The 20777-nt window shown below is 38.4% G+C and overlaps 1 protein-coding gene across 8 annotated transcripts in view; it reads left to right on the top strand.

Moving 5' to 3' along the window:
• LOC124149063 (endophilin-B1-like) overlaps positions 1-20777 on the top strand; it is a 61802-nt gene that overhangs the window by 29472 nt on the left and 11553 nt on the right. The window contains exons 4-11 of one of the 8 annotated variants that reach the window (XM_046520415.2): positions 2290-2423; positions 3324-3416; positions 4664-4684; positions 9612-9620; positions 12370-12387; positions 15780-15869; positions 16554-16654; positions 18838-18873. In XM_046520415.2, coding sequence (XP_046376371.1) covers positions 2290-2423; positions 3324-3416; positions 4664-4684; positions 9612-9620; positions 12370-12387; positions 15780-15869; positions 16554-16654; positions 18838-18873 — 502 coding nt within the window. Of the gene's footprint in view, positions 1-2289; positions 2424-3323; positions 3417-4663; positions 4685-6359; positions 6390-9611; positions 9621-12369; positions 12388-15779; positions 15870-16553; positions 16655-18837; positions 18874-20777 lie in introns of all 8 variants that reach the window. The other 7 variants (XM_048389361.1, XM_046520417.2, XM_046520416.2 and 4 more) reach the window with 7 other exon arrangements.

Genomic DNA, 20777 nt, shown 5'->3' with positions numbered 1-20777 from the left:
ATTTATCTAACACCATCTATGAGTTTTTTGACACCACCTATGGGTTATCTAACACCACCTATGGGTTATCTAACACCACCTATGGTTATCTGTCAGTACCATTATAAACTGCTTGCAAGTGTCCACCAAAGTGGAGAACACCTACGACCTTTATAAGTTTTCCTCTTGATAAAATACACCTGAAATACATTTTAGAAATCAAAAGGGCTTTAAACCTAAATCACTTACTCAGTATAGATTGTTTGGAGCCCAAACCCCTGAATAAATAAAAATAATGCTTACTTATGTAATCAAAGCATGCGTGGTCGTGAAGCATAAGCAAGCTATCTTGTTAGCTTCACCCAGATAACTATCTCTAGGCTTAATTACTGGAGGTTGGGATCACAGACAGTGAGGGCACACTGATGTTTATGTCTAATTAAATACCGATGTAATGTTTTGGGTAGTCATGAAACTGGGTTAAGAGTCCTTAATGAGCTAATTGGCTCACTGTAAAGGCTGCACAATCGATACGGACATGTTTCCTAAGTATTTCATAAGATCAATGAAATGCTTGGTGCTTGCAGCTTTAGGGCTGAGGGAATTGGTTTAAGGGTACTTGTGAAGTGTCGGGTTTTGATGGATTTAACAACAGGCATTTTTGTCAGGATTGAGGTTTTTGCAATTCAGCATAATAGTTGGAAAAGCTTTTGCGATGCAGCGAGAAAAGAAATATTCTGGAAATGCATTCTCCTTCTGATTTTTTTATTCCTTTACTGCTATTCAATAATTAGTCAAGTATTTTCTGTTGTATATATGTATAGAAATGAAAAAAAACCCAAAACTGTGTTTTAATTGCTCTAATGCAATGACAAGAAAGTCTCTCCTGGAAAACTATGAAAATAATGGTATATATGTGTCCCTGAGCAAGTGTGTGTATGGACATATTGTACTATTCCCAACAATGGTATGACAACAAGATTCACTGCATTCTGTATATATATATATATATATATATATATAAAAGGGGCGGTCGGATAGCCTAGTGGTTAAAGCGTTCGCTCGTCATGCCGAAGACTCAGTTTCAATTCCCAACATGGGTACAATGTGTGAAGCCCATTTCTGGTGTCCCCCGCCGTGATATTGCTGGACTATTGCTTAAAGCAAAGCAGTATTAAACCATACTCACTCACTTTATATATATAAACAAACCCCATAAACTCCCAACAATTTATTAACATCTAATTCTACATCTATTTTTTTGTGTATTAGTGATATAACTTTCCTGGCCATCTGCTGAATCTAGGACTTGTGTTTCCGTCCTGTTGAGTAATGCAAGGACATCGTGGGAAGGTACATGTACTTATGAAACAGCGATAGTTGTACCCTAATCAACACTAAAATTGCAGGTGAGGTGATATTAGGTTTAACGTCACATCCAAGATTATTGCATGCACGTGTGTGTGTGTGCTTGTACTAGTCCGGACTGATGCCGATTTATGGTGCAAGCCCACTGAGATACCATGCCGCAGTTTAACATGAATACCCCACTCATACACAGTATACTGACTCGAGCTAACGAGTCCTTGTTTTAGCCCCTTAATGTCGAGCGTCAGGCAGGGTCATAACCAGTACCGTCTTTTAACGGCTTTTGGTATGACGCGGCCGGGGATCGAACCCCAGTCCTTCCTCTCTCCGGGTAAAAATTAAGCAAAGGTAAATTTATATTCATTACAAATATGTACATGATGTAAGGCCACACTGTTTTTACTTGTGTTACAGATTTTTTACAAGAATATACCTGTTGGTAGTTGAGGGGAAAAGTAGAATTGGTTGATGCATGTCATCGTTTCCAAATTGTGTGGATTGACATCAATCACTGGATTGTCTGGTCCAGACTCGATTGTTTACGGACCGCAGACATAGCTGGAATATTGCAAAGTGAGGCTTTAAGCAACAAACAAACAAAACTGAAAACAGTGATTGTGTGACATTTCTTTTCTATGATTTATAGTATTAGTACTTTATTGGATGTGGAAACACTACCAAATAAGCTCCTTCCAACTGACACTTTTTTAATTCTGTTACCTGGTACTCTGGTATTGCTTGATTTTGGAATCACGAACAATGAATTTTACATACAACACTTGTTTTTCATTATTGTGCAAATGTTGATATATTTGGGGTGAATAAATAATTATGTATGGTTATCTTTGGTTGTGAGTATATACTGCATTGGTAGAGCAATTCTTTCTTCATATAATTGCAGTAGTGAAAGTATCCTTGATAGTCACATATTTTTGTCCTCAGGTAACGCCTTGATCAAGTCTGGCCAGGCTCAGATGCGTATTGGCAATGCGGAGAGAGAGTACGTCCAGTCGACAGTGAACAACTTCCTCACACCACTCAAGAACTTCCTGGAGGGCGACATGAAGACCATCATGGTAGGAGTTCTTGTGGAGATCTGTAGGAGCTCTGTACATGTTCTATAGATCTGTAGGATCTCTGAATATCTGTCAAACCTCTGTGGGAGTTGTGTAGATCTGTCTGAGATCCACTGGAGTCTGTAAGCACTCTTAGGGGCACGGGTGGCCCAGTTGTCTAAGGTGCCGCACTTTGCTGTGCATAGTTGTGTCCCTTGGACACGCCAGAACCCTATGATTGTGGGTTCGAATTCCTGTTCGCCCTGATTATGTTTCTGGGTTTGTCGGCACCATACCTGTGCTCGTGGGTTTCACCGAAGTGGTAAACATCTGAGCCCTGCATCACTTGGGGCTTTCCTCCCACATTAAGCTGACACGCCGTGATATAACTGGAATACTGTTAAAGCGGTTAACCCAACTCACACTCTCATTCACTGTAAGAGCTCTGTAGGTGTTCTGGTGATCTGTAGGATTCCTGTCTGAGATCTGCATGTCGAATTCTGCAAGGGATCCTTTGAGGTTCTGTAGATCTGTAGGATTCCTGTCTGAGATCGAGTTCTGCAAGGGATCCATTGAGGTTCTGGTGATCTGTAGGATTCCTGTCTGAGATCTGCATGTCGAGTTCTGCAAGGGATCCATTGAGGTTCTGGTGATCTGTAGGATTCCTGTCTGAGATCTGCATGTCGAGTTCTGCAAGGGATCCATTGAGGTTCTGGTAATCTGTAGGATTATTGTCTGAGATATGCATGTCGAGTTCTGCAAGGGATCCATTGACTTTCTGTAGATCTGTAGGATTGGAAAATGGAAAATGAACCAGTCTGAAATCCTGTATCATTTGATATAGCTGCTTCTGTATAGTTGTAATATTTCGCTGTCTATGACTTCTGTGCAAGTTTTACTCACTCACTGTGTATTTTATAGAAAGAGCGTAAGCTCCTGGAGAACAAGCGTCTTGACCTTGATGCATGCAAGAGTCGACTGAGGAAAGCCAAGTCTACCACGGCCCAGCAACAGGTGAGAGTATATCTGTCACATGACCAAGTCATGTGACATGTCACATGATGTATCAGGGAATGTTTCAATTGATGATTCCATGTTTTGACTTTGACAGAAAATGTATAATCCTGAAGATGTTGTCCATAAGGATTAGGGCAGGCCAGTTTTGTTATTTGTTTTATAGGTTTCTATCCCCTGAAGGAAATAAAACAATATCAGTGATTAAATTCATTACAGCATATTGCATGTTACCTTATTTTCGTGTTTTTAATACACATGTCTGGGGTATATTTTTGGGGGTAAAATTTGCTAGTGTTTTGCTTCCTGCTGGAATGGGAGAGCACGGACTTCGTCAAAATAAGACTTGTTTTCATTTATTTACTGACTAACCAAAATTGTTGAAACAAATGGAACAAATATATGTTTGTTTTCCCTGCATCCTTCACAACTGATACAGAAACTCAAGAAGTCAGAAAAAAGGAAACAAAAACAAACACTTTGATGCATCATGTGGCTAAATTCCTTTCAGTATTTATGCATCCATGTTGCTTGCTTCAATATATATGTGATTAATTGTGTCAGATCTTGGTAATAATAATACCGTATTTGACGCAATAAGCATCCAAGGCGCTCTCAAAATTAGAAATAGGGGGCTCTTATTAGAATATTATTTTGGTGAAGAAAACAGTGTTGAAAAATAAATTTCGTGGTTAAATAAATATGCGAATAAATCAGTCTTTTGTATATTGATCAATCGGAAGGGGTGCTAACTGGGATTGTTTCCTTGCCAATATATTAGCAAATATTGCCATGGGTGCTTATTACGTCGAATACGGTAGTTACATTTTTCAAACATATTGTTGTCTTTTCTGGAAGAGCATATTCCCAAGGGGAGATAATAGATTTTGTATGCACCGGAAATCTAATATATCTTCAATATAGCATGTTCAGCAGTATGCTATTAATGAACTAATGTGTCTGACATTGTCTCACTTGTAATGTGTTTAGCAGTAATAAATACTGTTTCATACTGTTGACAAGTGTATATTCTACAACATTGTTCAACATAGATTAGATTCTTTATATATGGTAATAAAAACTCTCTTTCTCTCTGTCTGGATCTCCTCTCTCCTTCATATTCATACAGAATTGTAAGCATGTGATATTGCTGAAATAGTCTGATATTTTATTGCTCTTCCAATGTCATTTATACATTCTACATTGTAACTTTTAACTCTCATTGAATTGATTATTTGATTTACAAGACTTCTCCTGAGGCTTCCTATGTAAGTTATCATCTAATTTGCATAAATTTGCATAATTTATGAATATGCAACAGTTCCAGTTAAATGCATGTCATTGTACATGTATGTGCTTCCACTGTTTCTTTCTTATGGAATTAAGATTTCTATTCTGGTGTAAAGATATTCCAATTCAGTTAAAACAAGAAAATACTATTGGGTATGGCGTATATACAAAAAGTAAATAGTTGCTGTATTTCATGCTTTTTTTTCTTGTTCCATTTTCATCATATTTCAATATTGTTCCTGATCTTGGAGACGGGAAAAGCTCAAATCTCTTAGTCATATCCGCAATACTGATAAAATCTGTGGACTCATGTCATTCTAGTTTTGTTTTTGACAAGCATAATTTTGTTTTTCAAAATCTTCATAATATTGTTTGAAAAGAAAAAGAAAATTATCCAGTGATAATTCTTGTCCTGAAATGGTGTTTAAGGTCAGTGGACTCAAAATTGGAATTATGTCTTCAACCATGTTAACAAAAAATGGAACACTATCCAGTTCCACACATTTATGTTTTGATTCCCTGCATTTGCTTTGATGCATTTGATAGTTCATGTAGGAGGGGGTTCAATGTAATCAAAATCAGATCTTTTGTTGATGCAATACCTTGTGTGTGAAGCTCTGAAAACACCTCCATAGGAGGTCACATCAGGTGAACTTTCAAATCAGCCAATCAGTGTTAAGATTTCTGAAAACACAGTTCAAGTCAAACTTATTTTGCTTTAAACAGTTCCTACTGTAATTGATAAAAGCTGTGCCATCATATTATTGTGTATATTTTAAACATCATTTCTGAGTGCCATATAGGCGCGGTCAGGTAGCCTAGTGGGTAAGCGTTCGCTCATCACGCCAAAGATCCGGATTCGATTCCCGACATGGGTACAATGTGTGAAGCTCATTTCTGGTGTCCCCCGCTGTGATATTGCTGGAATATTGCTAAAAGCGGCGTAAAACCACACTCACTCACTCTGAGTGCCATGGCAATGAAGGAATATTTGTGTTCTGTGTTAGTATTCTTTGGTAATGAAGCCGAATCATTTTAGAAAGCTGACATCTGATTGGCTCGAGAACCCATACGTACTATCAGATTAGGTGGTCAAAGTTCAGTGAGAGTTCACCTGATGTGACATGTGATGTGTGGAGGGTTGTCAGATTTTCACACCATCATGACTGAGGGGTTAAAGAGTTAAAGGTCTGATTTTGAGGTTGGAGAGTGATTCATATTGTGAGCTACCCCCTAATGTATAGGTGTGTTTGTGACATTGTCCCTTTTTTTCATGACCCTTAATCATCAAGTCATCAAATCGATGGGATGACATTCAGGGGGAACATCACTAAAAGTGACTCAAAACATTGCTAAAATCACTGAAGAAGATTCACATAGATGATATGGGCCCACTGATATTAGATGGTACATGTACTCAAATACATATGTCTTGTATAGTTGTTAGGAAAAGTTCAATTAAGAAGCCCCATGTCTCAAGTGTTTGTTAACTGATCCGGGGCACGTTTCACAAAGCAATCATACCGTAAGTCTATGTTAATGCATCGGAGCTACGAAAGCCTCTTTGTGAAACGGGGCCTTGTTGATTTAGAGACTGCTGTCATTTTTGAGAAGAAATCATGAAATTGAAACTGTTTTTCTTTTGCTAACAAGGCCAACCCGTATCAGTCGTTTGAGACTGAGGTTTGATAATTCTGAGATTCTCGTGTTTTGTGTTGTCATAGTTACAGCATGGATGCCCTACGGGGTATAACCCTGTAGTGTTTGCCACACGTTAAGTTAGTTCTCAATCGTAGCACTTTATTTTGTAACCTAGAGACACATGCATTTCATCCTAGTCAGAACATCTCAGTTCTTTGATTTGGCCAATTCAGTTTCTGTTTTGTTTTAGAGTTGCAAATACGCCAGGGCCTGTTCCACAAGGCGATCTTAGCTCTAGGATAACCGTAGCTCCTATACTTTAACATAGACTTACAAGTCATAGAGCTTTGTGGAACAGGGCCCAGTTTTGTAGGCAATCACAATGAGTGCATGTGACATGTAGTTGGAGGTAAAAATAGTCTATATTTTTGTTAATTAAAATCAAAATTTGATTTTGTAAATGAAAGTTGAGAAAAATGTAACCTGTGTGTATGTTGCTAACAACCTTATGCATGAAATTAATATGTTGACATTACAAAAACTAATAGATCTAACAGGTCTCAATTTTTTCTGAAACGAGAATTAGGTGGTCACATGGTGGCTCATGAATATCATACTCAGATGGTGACCAACATGATAGACAACCTCTAGGCAGTCACCATCATATAAAGATATATGATAAGATGCATTGTTGCTTTTGGTTTGTCCGGTGCTACCATCGGCGCCACAGCATCAAGTTCAGGCTTTGTGATTTGGCTGTTTGTGTGTCCTGTTGCCCTGGTGACATGAACTGTTGCTCATGATTTCAGCCTCTGGTTTACCGGATCCAGATTCAGTTATTTACAGAGCACAGACTGTAGCTGAAATATTGCTGACTGCAGCATAGAACAACCATCCTTCACTAGGCCTGTTTCCATGACAGCTGTAAATGCGATTAAACTCAGTTTCTCTTAATTTGGCACTTTGGTATACTTTATTCAGTGGAAGAACATTGAACATGCAGAACTTGCAGATCATTGGACAGTTCAGTTGATTTAAGATCATGTCAAGTTTGCCAGGTTTCCACACAATGAGGCTACCCTTGTAATGCACCAATAGCATGATAGTCGTCACTGTGTTAGTAGTATACAAATATATGTTTGTCAAGTTTCTGAGATACTAACAGCTATGTATTATCATGATTATTGTTGTGATGTTTGCCATGAAACATATAATGGTAAATATTTTCATATAAACAATTAGTTTTCAAATGAAGATCTACTTATGGTGTCTGCTTCATTAGCCTGTCAGTAATGGTTTTAAGATAATTCATCTATAAAGAATATGGCATTATGTCAGCTCTTGAACAAGTTTTAAAATGAAAATGATCACTAATTTAAGCATGAATAAGAAAGTTCCAACATTTCTGCCAATGGGATTCCAGGGTAATAGCACCCCTATATAGCATGCTTGTCATCAGGACCTGAAATGAGGATGGGGTGGTTACATTGTCAAACCTGTGTCAGTGTTGCCCTGTGGATACAATCACTGAAGTACCTGGGCCCCGTTCAACTAAGCGATCTTTGCGCTAAGACTATTGTAAGCCTATGTTAAAGTATGGGAGTTATGATCACCTTAGCGCTACTGTTTTAAGCCTACGTTAAAGTATGGGAGTTATGATCATCTTAGCGCTAAGACTAGTGTAAGCCTATGTTAGAGTATGGGAGTTATGATCATCTTAGCGCTACACCTATTGTAAGCCTATGTTAAAGTATAGGAGTTACGATCACCTTAGCTACGACTATTGTTGGCCTATGTTGAAGTATAGGAGTGACGATCACCTTAGCGCTACTACTATTGTAAGCCTATGTTAAAGTATGGGAGTTACGGTTATTACTTATATTAGCGCTATAAATATTGTCAGCCTTTGTCAAAGTATGGGAGTGACGATCACCTTTGCGCTACAACTATTATAAGCCTTTGTTAAAATATGGGAGTTACGATCACCTTAGCGCTACGACTATTGTTGGCCTATGTTGAAGTATGGGAGTGACGATCACCTTAGCGCTCAGATTGCTTTATGGAACTGGGCCCTGGTCCAGACCAGATTATTTTCTGGCTGGTGGGATGTAGCTGGAATGTTGCTGACTAGGTTTAGCATTTGCTAGCTAGTTCAACATGATCAAGATTAGAGATATATTTATGACTGCATGCCCTCTGTTCCTGCTCCTCAATGACTCCGACACCACACATCCCACCCCCTTTCCCTATGTCAGCTTCCTTAGGTGAAGGACTTGTACTGAAACTATGCTCGATGTCACAATATAATATTTCCTAATTTATTCATATACGAATTAGTTTTTAAAACTTTTTTTTTTATATACAAATATCTCTTTTTAAAAAAACCAATGATCCCTTAAAAGTATGGCATTCCAGGGGACATAGTGAAAATATGTTTTGGGGAATGACAAGTTGTCTCCCTTACCCGAATGATCGAGTTTGAAGTAAGTTAAACAAGTGAAATTTATTGTCACGAATCATAGGCATTATTAATATTTGTTTTACCTTATTTCACAAATTTTGATGGATCTGCAAGGCAAATGAGAGAACATGCTAACTGATTGAGATATGATCCTTGAAAATTTCACATTTGCCATGTTGAACTCAAATACCTCCTTGAACACAGATGTGCTTCTTTATTATGTTTAAAGATGGTCCGCTACATGTTATAACCACTCATCTGAAATTACTTTTTTCAACATTTATCATTTCTCTATTTTATATCCCTTATTCAATCAAGGCACTTTCCTGTCATTTAGATACATTTGTGGTTTTCAAATCTATCTGCTGAAATTATTTAAACTACATTGTTGGGGTTCCATGTTGGTGCCGTGAAGATCCGGGGTAGAATAGGTCTTCAGCAACCCATGCTTGCCGTAAAAGGCGACTATGCTTGTTGTAGGAGGCGACTAACAGGATCGGGTGGTCAGGCTTGCTGACGTGGTTGATGCATGTCATCTAATCCAAATTGCGTGGATCGATGCTCATGATGTCAATCACTGGATTGTCTGGTCTAGACTCAATTATTTACACACCGCTGTCATCTAGCTGGAATATTGCTGAGTGCAGTGTTAAACAACAAACCAAACCATGTTGGTGCAAGTCCCAGCCACCTATTCTTGTCACAGGGAGCTAAAATGCACTGGGTGGCCAAACTTAAACCGAGTTAGGAGAGTTTTCAAATGTTTTCCAGTGAATTTTGTTTTTCTCTTGCAAACTGATCAGTCTGATGATGTAAGTACGGAATTATTGGGATCCCAAAGCCTACATTTGTTCCCCTTATTTCATTGCTTCAAGACATCCTTATATTTTGTGAAGGGGTATTTTTTCTGTTTGCCAAATGACTTTCCTATTTTACCCATCATATATGATTATGTTTTTTTCAATCAACTATACCAATCAATTGGTAATACTGAGAACAGTCAATGTATGTTGGTTGATGCAACAGTTTGGACCCCAGCCAAGATGGCTAAGACAACAACTAATTTCAAAAACATTTTTTGATATTATTTTGTATGTGTTTTATTTATATTACTATTAGTTTATACCTCTCTGAATTGTCCAGAACACTGTCTTTGTTTGATTTGATAATGTTAAGTATTAGACAAGACACAGTTACATTGGCAGCTCAAGATGAGTTGTTACATCTGCATGGTGACTGTCCAGAATAACTTGTCAGCTGCTTGAAATTGGCAGGTCATGCATAGATGACATAGCAGACTGCTTCTATAACTGTCACCCCAGATTCCAGACAGGTGCCCACCCAGATTCACATAACCCCCTGATTGTCGTAGACCTAGTGAAAACTACTGAAATAAGGTTCAAAGCGGAAACATAAATTAATTAGTGATGACATATTTTTTTGAACGAAACCTGTTTAGTCAATGTTGGTGCCCCCGTTGTGAACAGCAACCTCAGTCCACTTTGGTCAAATGGGGATTCAAGACAACTGATCCCCAGTATCCTATTTATACGAGTATTTGCAATATTTTCACTTGCCCTATAAAATTTTATTCAGTTTTGTGTTCTCAGTTATTATTACTATTTTTTGTAATTAACCTTTGTGTTGCGGATATTTCCGACAGACAAGTCAAATAATTCAGTCACTACCATCTACATTCATCTTTGCCCATTCAAATTCTTTCAACCATGAACATTTTTTTACAGTCGTACTGGGTTTTTTTCGTTAAAAAAATCCATGTTTTGGCCTGTTGGTGATCAAATCATGTTTTTTCTCATCAGTCCCACCATTCCCGATTAATAACAGCCATTACCTTCATTCACTAGAATCAATAATGAGTTGCTTACAACAAAAATAATAAATGTAAGTGCCTCTCGTTAAAAATAGTTTCGACATCTGCTGCATAAAAGGACTTTTTGTTTATTTTTTCAACTGATAGTTGCCAAGTATGCCATCTATTTATGATATAAGCGACATCTAGTTTGTTATTATGCAGTATAAACGTACGAGAAATGAAAACATATACTAGTATTAGGTTCGAAATTATCCTGCATATTTGATTGAAAATGATAAGAAATGAATTGTTATGATTGAAAAGTTTCTTCACTTCTTTCTTGCCCTGCAAATGCTGCCACTCGTCAATACGAGCGGACGAGTTGATTTTTTTAGCCTTGTTGTAGTAAGATAGATCAGATAGTAGTAGGGATGCATCAGCATACATTCAAATTTCGAAGAACTTAAATTTCTGACCCAAAAGTTAACTATGGATAAAAAATATTTTAACTTTAATCTTTCATCTTTCATCATGAGCATGTGATGAAGTTGTCATTCTTTCTGAATTATGAGTCATGTCATCGCGTGACCTCCTCTTTTGGATAGTATCATACCGTGACTTGTCCCAGCCTAAGCACTCAGGTCAGGTGCAGAGACAGTTGATTGTGTGTGGGACATTGCTCATTGTGTGAACTACTGGTTTGTCTGGCCCAGACTTGATTACCTACAGGCCCATGTCCTGAAGCTGGAATATTGCTGACTGTGGCATTAAACAACATTCACTCATAAATTTTGGTCACATAAGGTAATAATTATTGCTTGAACTGCCTTGATGAATTCCTTTCATGTAGGGATGCTTATTTGATGACCCTGCTTTGGGAGCACTTTATTTGGGAAGTCCTGGGCCCCAGAAAGCCAACAGTTTTACATCAGTTCTGTCTTCTGATTTTATTTTATCCAGGCCCCACTTCCCCAAAGCAAGTTACGGCTCGGATCTTAAGCCAATCTTAAAGTGCAGAAGTTGCGAACACCTTGGCGCTAAGATTGCTTTGTGCAAGAGGAATGTGGGTCATTACACAAAGCATACTTAGTGCTATGACTGTCATATGGCCATATTGAAGCATATGAGTCACTACCGTCTTAGCATATGATAACTTGGTAGAATGGGCCCCCATAAAACGTGTAGTTAGAAAGGGAGAGAACTGTTGTAAATATTGCTGTCCGTCCCCAAAACTGAATAGTCACTCATTAACCCAATTTGACTGTTCACGTATATTTTTCCTCCAATTTTTCTCTCGGCCCCACTTGCATGGTCCTGATGGCCTGACGATCTCTGTCAAACAATTATCAATTCGGGCAAAACAACAATATATTCTTACTGACCATGCTTTTTGGGGTGCATTGAATGAATTTGCATTTGAATTAGTATGTTTCAACTAAGTATGTTTCAGTTTATTATATTTAGACTTAGTATGTTTCAACTTAGTATCTGTTTACTTTCAAATGGGATTTCTCCATCTCTAGGGACCTTGAAGATGAATTATGAGTAACACTAAATGCTTTTTTTTTAAAAAGGTAAAAGTGTGACAATGTTGTGGCCAGTATTGTACCTATTGTGTATGTTGTCTGCAGCTTACGAGCTTAATTTTCTTAATGTGTGACCTGGAATCCCCTTGGTAACCATGGTAACACATTGCCTCAAACTAATTGTCTCAGGCTATGATTTCTTTTTGCTCTCTGCCTAACCAGGATGATGTCATCGCCAAAGTAAGTGACAATGTCGCCTTGACATTCTTACTTTCTGTTCTGTTGTAGGGGACATGTCAAAAGTTCTCATGGCAGATTTCTTGGTGTGAGCAGTATAGTTTTATGATTTGATAAACATGATAAAGTTCAAACAGACGTGTTTCGAATCTTTTTACAGGTATGGAATAAACCTTCATGCAAATTCATGTCAATACAATAAGTTATTCAAAAGAAATTGTTAAATACATATTGAGACCAACCTTTGTGATGTTTGCTGTTTGAAACATCTTTGAAGCATTCCATGAACATTTTATGAACATTATATAAACATCTGACATATTCCACACAAAAGCAATATTTAAGACACTTGTGTTACACAAATGTAAAATCTCTTGAGACAGTCTTTACAGACTCAAGACATCTATAGAAAACTTTTTTTTCTTAAAGTTAGACAACGTAAGGCTTCTGAGAAACTCGTGAGACATTCCTGAAACATTCTTGAGATGTTGTGTAGACATAAGAAGTCATTTCAGTGTTGACGATGTATTGGCCAGGCTATGAGAACTTTTGTCTTGTCCTGTGTAGAGTATCATGCTTATTCTCCTTGTTGGTGTTTGATGTAGCAGATCATGAACAATGATCAATAATTATGTTATGATGTGCGTCACATGGGCATGCTTCTGATTCTGTTACCAAGGTAACATATATTTTTGATGATACCAAATCTTTTTCATTCTTTATATGATATTGCTTGTCCCATCCTAGCCAGGTGTCTGGTTTGGGTGTCATGTTTTACAATATTCTGTATATGCATAACCACAATATCCAGTCTGGCTATTGTAGGAAGACAAGAATGTTTTTTATATGTAATATCTCTCCTGCTTGGATCAACTTAACTGAAGGCAATTCTTCAGTTGCAAACTTTTCTAACTCAAATCTTCCAAGCTGTCACCAGAAGAATTACTCATAGTTAAATCAAGATACACCAAGGGGTCTATACAGGACCCTCCATCTATTTATTCTGACATTTCCGGAAACAGTTTATTTATTTCTGCTATTATAATCTTAGGCTCACCCTAAAGAGGCAACACAATTGTAATGTTTAAAAGAAAGCAATGTGTCTTTCAATAGCCACTGACCCTAAGAGTTATGGGAAGCTGTCTTAATCAAAGAACTGAAAGCATTATTGTTCATTATGTGCTATGAGTTTCTGGAAAACCCCATATTAGTGCAAAATGATTTCCCTTCAAAAATTATACAGCATGTGAGATAGCATGAATAATCATCTTTTTGTCATGTAACCTACATCCATAGAAATATATTGTTAAACAAGAACAAAATAATTTTGTTTTAATTGAAAGTTGTTCTCAATCAGGTATGTTTTGAATGAAATCTTGGTTTGTCAGCACCATATCCCTGCTCGTGGGTTTCACCATAGTGGTAAATGTCCAAGACCTGCATCGCTTCAGGCTTTCCTCCCACATTAAGCTGATATGTTGTGATATAACTGAATACTGTTCAAAGCAGTGTTTTTCCATGCTCACTCTGTGAAAGGGAAAAAGGAGAATGCTAATTGCCACTACAAACATGCTGACGCATGGACAAGGGTTTTGTGCTTATATGCTGCTCAGCCTTTGATAGGGATCTCTGAGTGTTCAAGCAGGGACTGAATGTTTCTGATTGCTGGGAGAAGTTGTCATACAAATAGCATTCAATATTGCCTTGGAACTGACTCATTTTCAGCATCATTACAAATAATGAGCAAATATATAACAGTCCCTTTAGCTGCTGATGTAAGTTTTGTGACAGTATGATATACCTTAGTATCCCTTTCAAAAGTTGAGTAGTATAATTGGTGAGGTAAACATTTTACTGTCTGCTGCTACAGCTTCATGGATGGAAATAAAATCTTAAATGTTACATTTCTGGGTTGGTCAGTATTCTCAGTATTCTATAGTAACGTTATATTTTTGTAATTCCTATATCTATATTTATCACAGATTACACTAAAGTGTCTCTTATGAAATTGATATATAAGCTATTTTCAGCTTTGATAATAAAGCTTAATGTTGGCTGATATTTCTGTAAAACTGATGTGCTGACCAACATCATTGTGAGCGTATGTAAACGGGATCAGTCATTACATGTCAACAACAATATCTCATTTTGATAAATCATACAATTCAATTTCTGATGTAGCAAGTAATTCGGGCCTGTTATTCGGCTTTTATGAACATCTGCTAATGTGACAATTGCCTGGGTTAGTTTTCGTACTCTTGATTTTAGCTTACGGTTATATTAATTTATATCATTCATAAATAATCAACATGTGATATGAATTTGTCTAATATTAAAATGTAACCCCCAGGTGAGCAACATAAACTGTAGGTTTATTTTATGTATTCCCTGCTATCATGCACCTTATTGTATCTCAGCAAGAGAAGCATGACAAGTCTATCAGGCCCTGTCCATTCTTTTTCTTGAATACTCCTGAATTGTGATGTGTTAGTTGTTGATGGTCAAAGGGAGACAACTCTGAAGCTCCTATACAGAGTCTTGCCAAGCTGAACTTCATGTCTCTATGTGGTAGCATAGGAGGATAACTGATTGATACTAAGGTGGAGGGGGTGGGGGTTCAGAAGAATAATCTGTTCCAAAAAGTCCTGGAATTGTCTTTGTCATATTTAAGAAAACAGAATATTAACATTCACTGGACAGCTGAAAAAATAATGTATTTTGAGTATATAGGCTCCTTATCTTAAAGAGAAAATATATATCTCATGGAGCTAAACAAAAGTTCCAGCCACCCCCTCCACAGTATAAAATGCTTCAGTCCCTAATGTCCTGATATGATGTGGGATGACTGTAACTTGAATAGTTCCTCATCTTCAGCCCACTTTGTCCGTGCCTTGGTACATGAAAGACTGGCTACAGCTGCTCTCTTTCTGTCCAGTATCTAAAATCCTGTCTTATCTGTTTCTTTCATTGTCTACTTTTTGACTGTCCAACAATACATTGATTATAATCTGTGGTCCTTGTTCCCATATTCTCATCCCTGTTTTACAAAGTGATCGTTGTGCTATGGGCGATTCCCATACCATGCCATAGACTTACAACAGTCTCAGTGCTAAGATTGTTTTGTGAAACCGTCCTGGGCCCTGGTCCACAAAGCGATCTTAGCGCTATGACTATCATAAGCCTATGTTAAAGTATGGGATCATCTTAGCGCTAAGATTGCTTTGTGCAATGGGCCCCTTGCCCTTCCTGGTCCGAGTATCATTTGGACTCCTACTGTGTCTATCTTTGGGAGTTCACACTAAGAACCCTTTCAGCCTGTGTCCATGTGAGTAATCAACGGACAGTTGACCGACCTTGGTGTAGTGGTAGCTGACCGACGTTTCTGTGTGTTTCAGGCGGAGGCTGACCTGCGTGTGGCCCAGTCCGAGTTCGACAGGCAAGCAGAGATCACAAAGATTCTTCTTGAGGGAGTCAACAGCACCCATGTAAGTGAATAATATATGAATATTTGTTTTGTGCCACATCCATCCCCCCAAAGCTACACAATTATTGGTCAATGGATCAGAGTGCACTCAAATAACATTCTCAGCTCCCTGGGGAGTATACAACCCTAGCTGCCATTAGGCTCCAGATGGTTTAGTGTTGTCCAGCCTCCTACTACCCACCCACCTATACACTGCTGAAGACCGCTGTGATATGGCAGGGTCCCTGGATTAGCAGTTATTTATCCAGTTGGGTCTTTAGGGAGCTGGTCATAAGGTCAGAACCAGCCTGACGTTAGTTCAGTTTGTCTTGAAATTTTCTTTGAAATGTTGGGGATGGGGAAAACTAATTTATGCACCTGAATAGTTCTATGCCTTTGGTAACCCCATACCTGAACATAGACATGCATTCATCTTACTGCTAAGATCACTTTGTGGAACTGGGTTCAGGGCAAATTCCACAAAGCGATCTTAGCGCTGCATCTGTTGAGGTCCAGGGCCCTGCCCATTTGCAAAGCAATGTTACTGCTAAGACTGTTTTATGTCATTGTTAATGTATGGGATTAGGAGCTAGATCGTCTTAAGAGTTTAGATCACCTTTTGGAGTAGAGCCCTTGGCAAAAGCATGCCCTATGATGGTCTAACCAGTACATTTTTGCCTCATCAACTGTTTCTTCGTGTGTGCAGGCCCATCACCTCCGCTGTCTGAACGACTTCATCGAGGCCCAGGGCAACTTCTACGCCCAGTGCTCCCAGTACATCAGGGACCTCCAGAGTCAGCTGGGGAGGTAGGTGTCACACAGCTTCCATCCTGGCTTCCCTGCTTGGGGGTGGGGCTCGTAGGGGTGGGGCAGGTTGCAGTCAAGCACCCTCTGTGTTGTTGCTAGTGCACAGACAAGCCTACTGTCTTGCTCATGTGGTTTCTATGGAACATTGAGATGATCGGGGCAGTAGCAGGGGGAATATTATATCAGTTTGAAACTCTGGCAAAACCAATGGGACAAAAGAATCCCTTTGTTCTTTGTCTTGATCTATTAGAAGGCAAAAATATAAATGGCTTTTGATGAAGACAAGTCCAGATTTGTATGACCTGACAATCATAGCAGAAGTTAACTGAAGATGACATGATAGCTCTCTAACAATCAAGCTTTGACATTTTGGGGCAGTCAGACCACCCATGTGAGAAGAAGACAGACATGTCAGAGCACACAGAGCTTACAGTGGGGCTGCACATGCACAGATGCACATTAGTAGTCACCTGAAACAGCATCTCAAGCAGAATGTGCAAGAATACCCAGTAGACTATACCTATGGGAGTGAATATATATTTAATCAGTCTGCAAGTTTAGCCGCTAGCCTGAAGCCCAAATCTAGTAACAATCTGTACGGTCTAGTAATGTCAGGTAGACTCCAATGTGTTAGACTCTGACTGTAAATACCCAAGAAAAGATATAAATACCCAAGGAGAGGGGTACCATGTGACTCCAATGGCTCCAAAGCTGTAGCACTGAGACAGTAGGCTTGTGTGTGATAAGGAGAGGACTGTAGAAACTGTACTTGGGTGCTTTGTGTCAAGGTAAGTGGGAAAATGTACAGAGCTCTATAAAGTTCCTCTCTTGCAGAACATGATAAGGATCAAGGGAGACAAACAATATGACCTACTTTTATTTATTATTATTTGGTTTACAGATCTGCAGACTCTAAAAATCAGGAACGTGGAATCAAAATAATGTTTGAGTGTTTTTTAGTTTTGTAACTGCCAGGTCTGACCTAGATAAATGATACATGCTCTCTTACCTTTAAATATTCTTTGAAATACTATATACGGTAGCTTCACCAGGACCATGTTTGTTTTTTATTGCAGTAAAAATGCTTGTTAATATTTTATACCCCTGTCACAGTTCACAATTCTGGGACAATTATCTGTAAACCAACTAATAACAAATAAAGTTGTAAGTCAGGTCATAGCTTCCCTAAACTGTAACCATGGTAACATGTCTGGTTGTTGGTGGTGTGGGGAGGATGATCTGGATGGTGTGTCGTGTGATGTGCACACTTCTTAACACTATCATACATGTGCTGGTTTTATGAAAAAGGTTTCTGATTTGGATAATTCCGATTTTTACCTTTCAGGATGAATTCCATGCCCTCTTTTCTAGGTGTTAGCTGTAGGGTAGATTCCATGTGTCTGCTTCCTTTTCTGAAATCTTGTATCAAATAGCAGGGGAAAAGGTAGTTATGAAGATAATGATGGGGAAGTAGGTAGTAGCGCCACAAGGCTTTCAGAAAATGGCAACTGGGCTTTTTTTCTCCTCAACAAATGTTCGATCAATATTGGATGGAAACAAAAATGCTGCTAACTTACTGATTCAGTATTAGGCAATAAACACTCACTCACTTGCCATTTCATAGGCGGCGACTAACAGGATCAGATGGTCAGGCCCGCTGACATGGTTGATACATGTCATCGAATCCCAATTGTGTAGAACGATGCGCATGATGTCAATCACTGGATTGTCTGTTCCAGACTCGATTATTTACAGACCACTGTCATATGGCTGGAATATTGCTGAGTGCGGTGTTTAAGAACAAACAAACAAACAAAACACTTGCCATTTAAAGAAACATTTCAAGCAGCACCTATCACATTACAGAACATCACTTAAAAAATATGCGTTTTTTTCAATTATCGTCAACCAGCTATATTTGAAAGAAAGTCTTACCAACAAAATATTTAGAAAAATAGGATTATATTTGTCTCAGAAAGCAAAAGAGTTACATCAAGTTTTAGAACGCTCAAGATCTGTGAACATGACACAAAGTGATGTGTTAGGGTATGTGGTGCACCAAGCAATGCACTGCTAACCACTCACCAATAATGTACTCATTTCTGTTACCCGATGGACACCCAGCCTGTGCTGCACTGGCCTATATGTGACTGTACATGTTCTGCCCATGCCTTTGTTTTCAGTGTGTCAGCAGCCACCCCTCCTAGTGGTGATATGGAGTAAGCAGAGCCAACTTACATCTTTGCATTTGTGTTATTGCCAACTTATTGGTAGGAGTGCATCAGTCAGTTAACGTGGACAGCTTCGAGCACACAGAGAACATCCTTCAAGGGCGTGATTATCGCAACAGAAATTTCTTTCACTCTATATGTTTTCCTGAGCTGCTGTGATTCAAAATAGATGATCTCTAATATGAATACCTAGGTGAATTACCTTTCTTTTTAATACATGTGAATATTAAGAGTGTTTGAATTGTTGAGGTTGGTGATATTGAGCCATTGAAGGACTTCTCTGATATCAGTGCTCCTATGCTAATTAATTTTTACTTGTTTTTTTTCTCAGTGTTAAGAGGTCTGAACAAGGGCCCAGCGTCTGCTTGCTTGTGTTGTCCTAGATTAGAAACCTGCCTTGTCATCTTGCATAGTGGGTTGGATTTCTGATGACATGTGTTCCAGAATGCTTCAAAATTCTGTAGAATTTGTAACCTGAATTTCAGGAACAATACTTTATCAGTCTGGAAACATCTTAACTTGTATTTAAGGAGCTATACAATGTATACAGTCTAAGACTTTAGGCACCAGCCCGAAGCCCCAGTTTTGTAAGGTGCTGTTTGGTCTAGTAAGCTCAGCTAATAAACATCTGTATGATAAAACTAAACGTACTAAGAATGATGCTAAGAACGAACCTCAGACTAGGAGACACATAACTTTTTGGCACAGACTGCATATACTTCACAAATCTTTCGGGGTGGTAACTTGCATTTAAGAAACTCTACTTCATCAATCTGAAGGAGTCTGAGCTGCATTTCGGAAACTATACTTCATCAGTATGAACTACGCTTACAAGTTCCAAGCACTGAAAAGTGAATTTTTTTGTGTGAAACTTGGTAAAACTGTCCAATAATGTTCTGTGAAATCTGGTCAACCACAGGTTTGCCTGGCCCAGACTAAGCTATTGCCAGATCTCAGGAATAACTTTCTTCTGGAAAAATCAGCTAACATCTGGAAAAGATATCCAGCCATCAGCATCAATAATTTAATATGGGGCTGCTAGTCTTGACTATTAATGCCTATTTGATGGTGCTAACCCACTGAGATAACATGTTTAAATTGTACACCCCACTCAGACACAGTACACTGACTCTGAGCTGACGAATATTTTATTATTTCCTTACTGCCAAGCCCCAGGCAGGGTAACAACAAGTACCTTCTTTTAGGTCTTTTGGTATGATGCAGCTGGGGATCGCACGATCAACTTTCCACTCTATGGGCAGACACACTGTCAACAAGTCCACGGAGGTGGCCTTGAGGCCCAAAGTAACATGTTGTAGTTTGAGCATGAAGATATCTGGAACATTTGTCTTTGTCAGACTTATCATAATGTCATTTTCATTTGACTGTCAGAGAGAAATTTTCAAGAGTCAAAAATAATTGTAACAGAAAATATCTATATATTCTATGTTATAATGAAATGTCACATTGTTGGAAAAATACATGAAATTTCCTTCTGACAACAACTCCTCCATCAAGATGAACTATTATTTTTGTAGAATATATTACATTATCTACATCATTATTGCACCTTTATTTAATGTCCAAGTTTCTTTTCTGGTGTAGTATAATTTTCTTTATTTGTAGAAATAGTTAGAACCAGAGGCACAAAAAAGGTGGATAACTCTTCCCTGTAGAGGCACTGCAGTTGTCTCCCTTTGAATTGTACAGTTTCTGCACATAGATGCATAAATTGCAGTTTTAGATCACACTGCTTAATTTCCCTGTAGAAAATAATGTCTGCCTTACTAACATTGGCCCAATTTGTTAAAAAAACTCAGTTTTTTTAATGATTGAATGTGTCATTCATTTTAAAAGATATATAGTGAATGGAAGTTTCAGTGCACGTATTG

This window comes from Haliotis rufescens, unplaced genomic scaffold (assembly GCF_023055435.1).
Source record: "Haliotis rufescens isolate VD_foot unplaced genomic scaffold, xgHalRufe1.0.p SCAF_8, whole genome shotgun sequence".
Lineage (NCBI taxonomy): Eukaryota > Metazoa > Mollusca > Gastropoda > Lepetellida > Haliotidae > Haliotis > Haliotis rufescens.
Note: the sequence above shows the minus strand (reverse complement) of the source record. Positions and strands in the feature narration are given on the sequence as shown.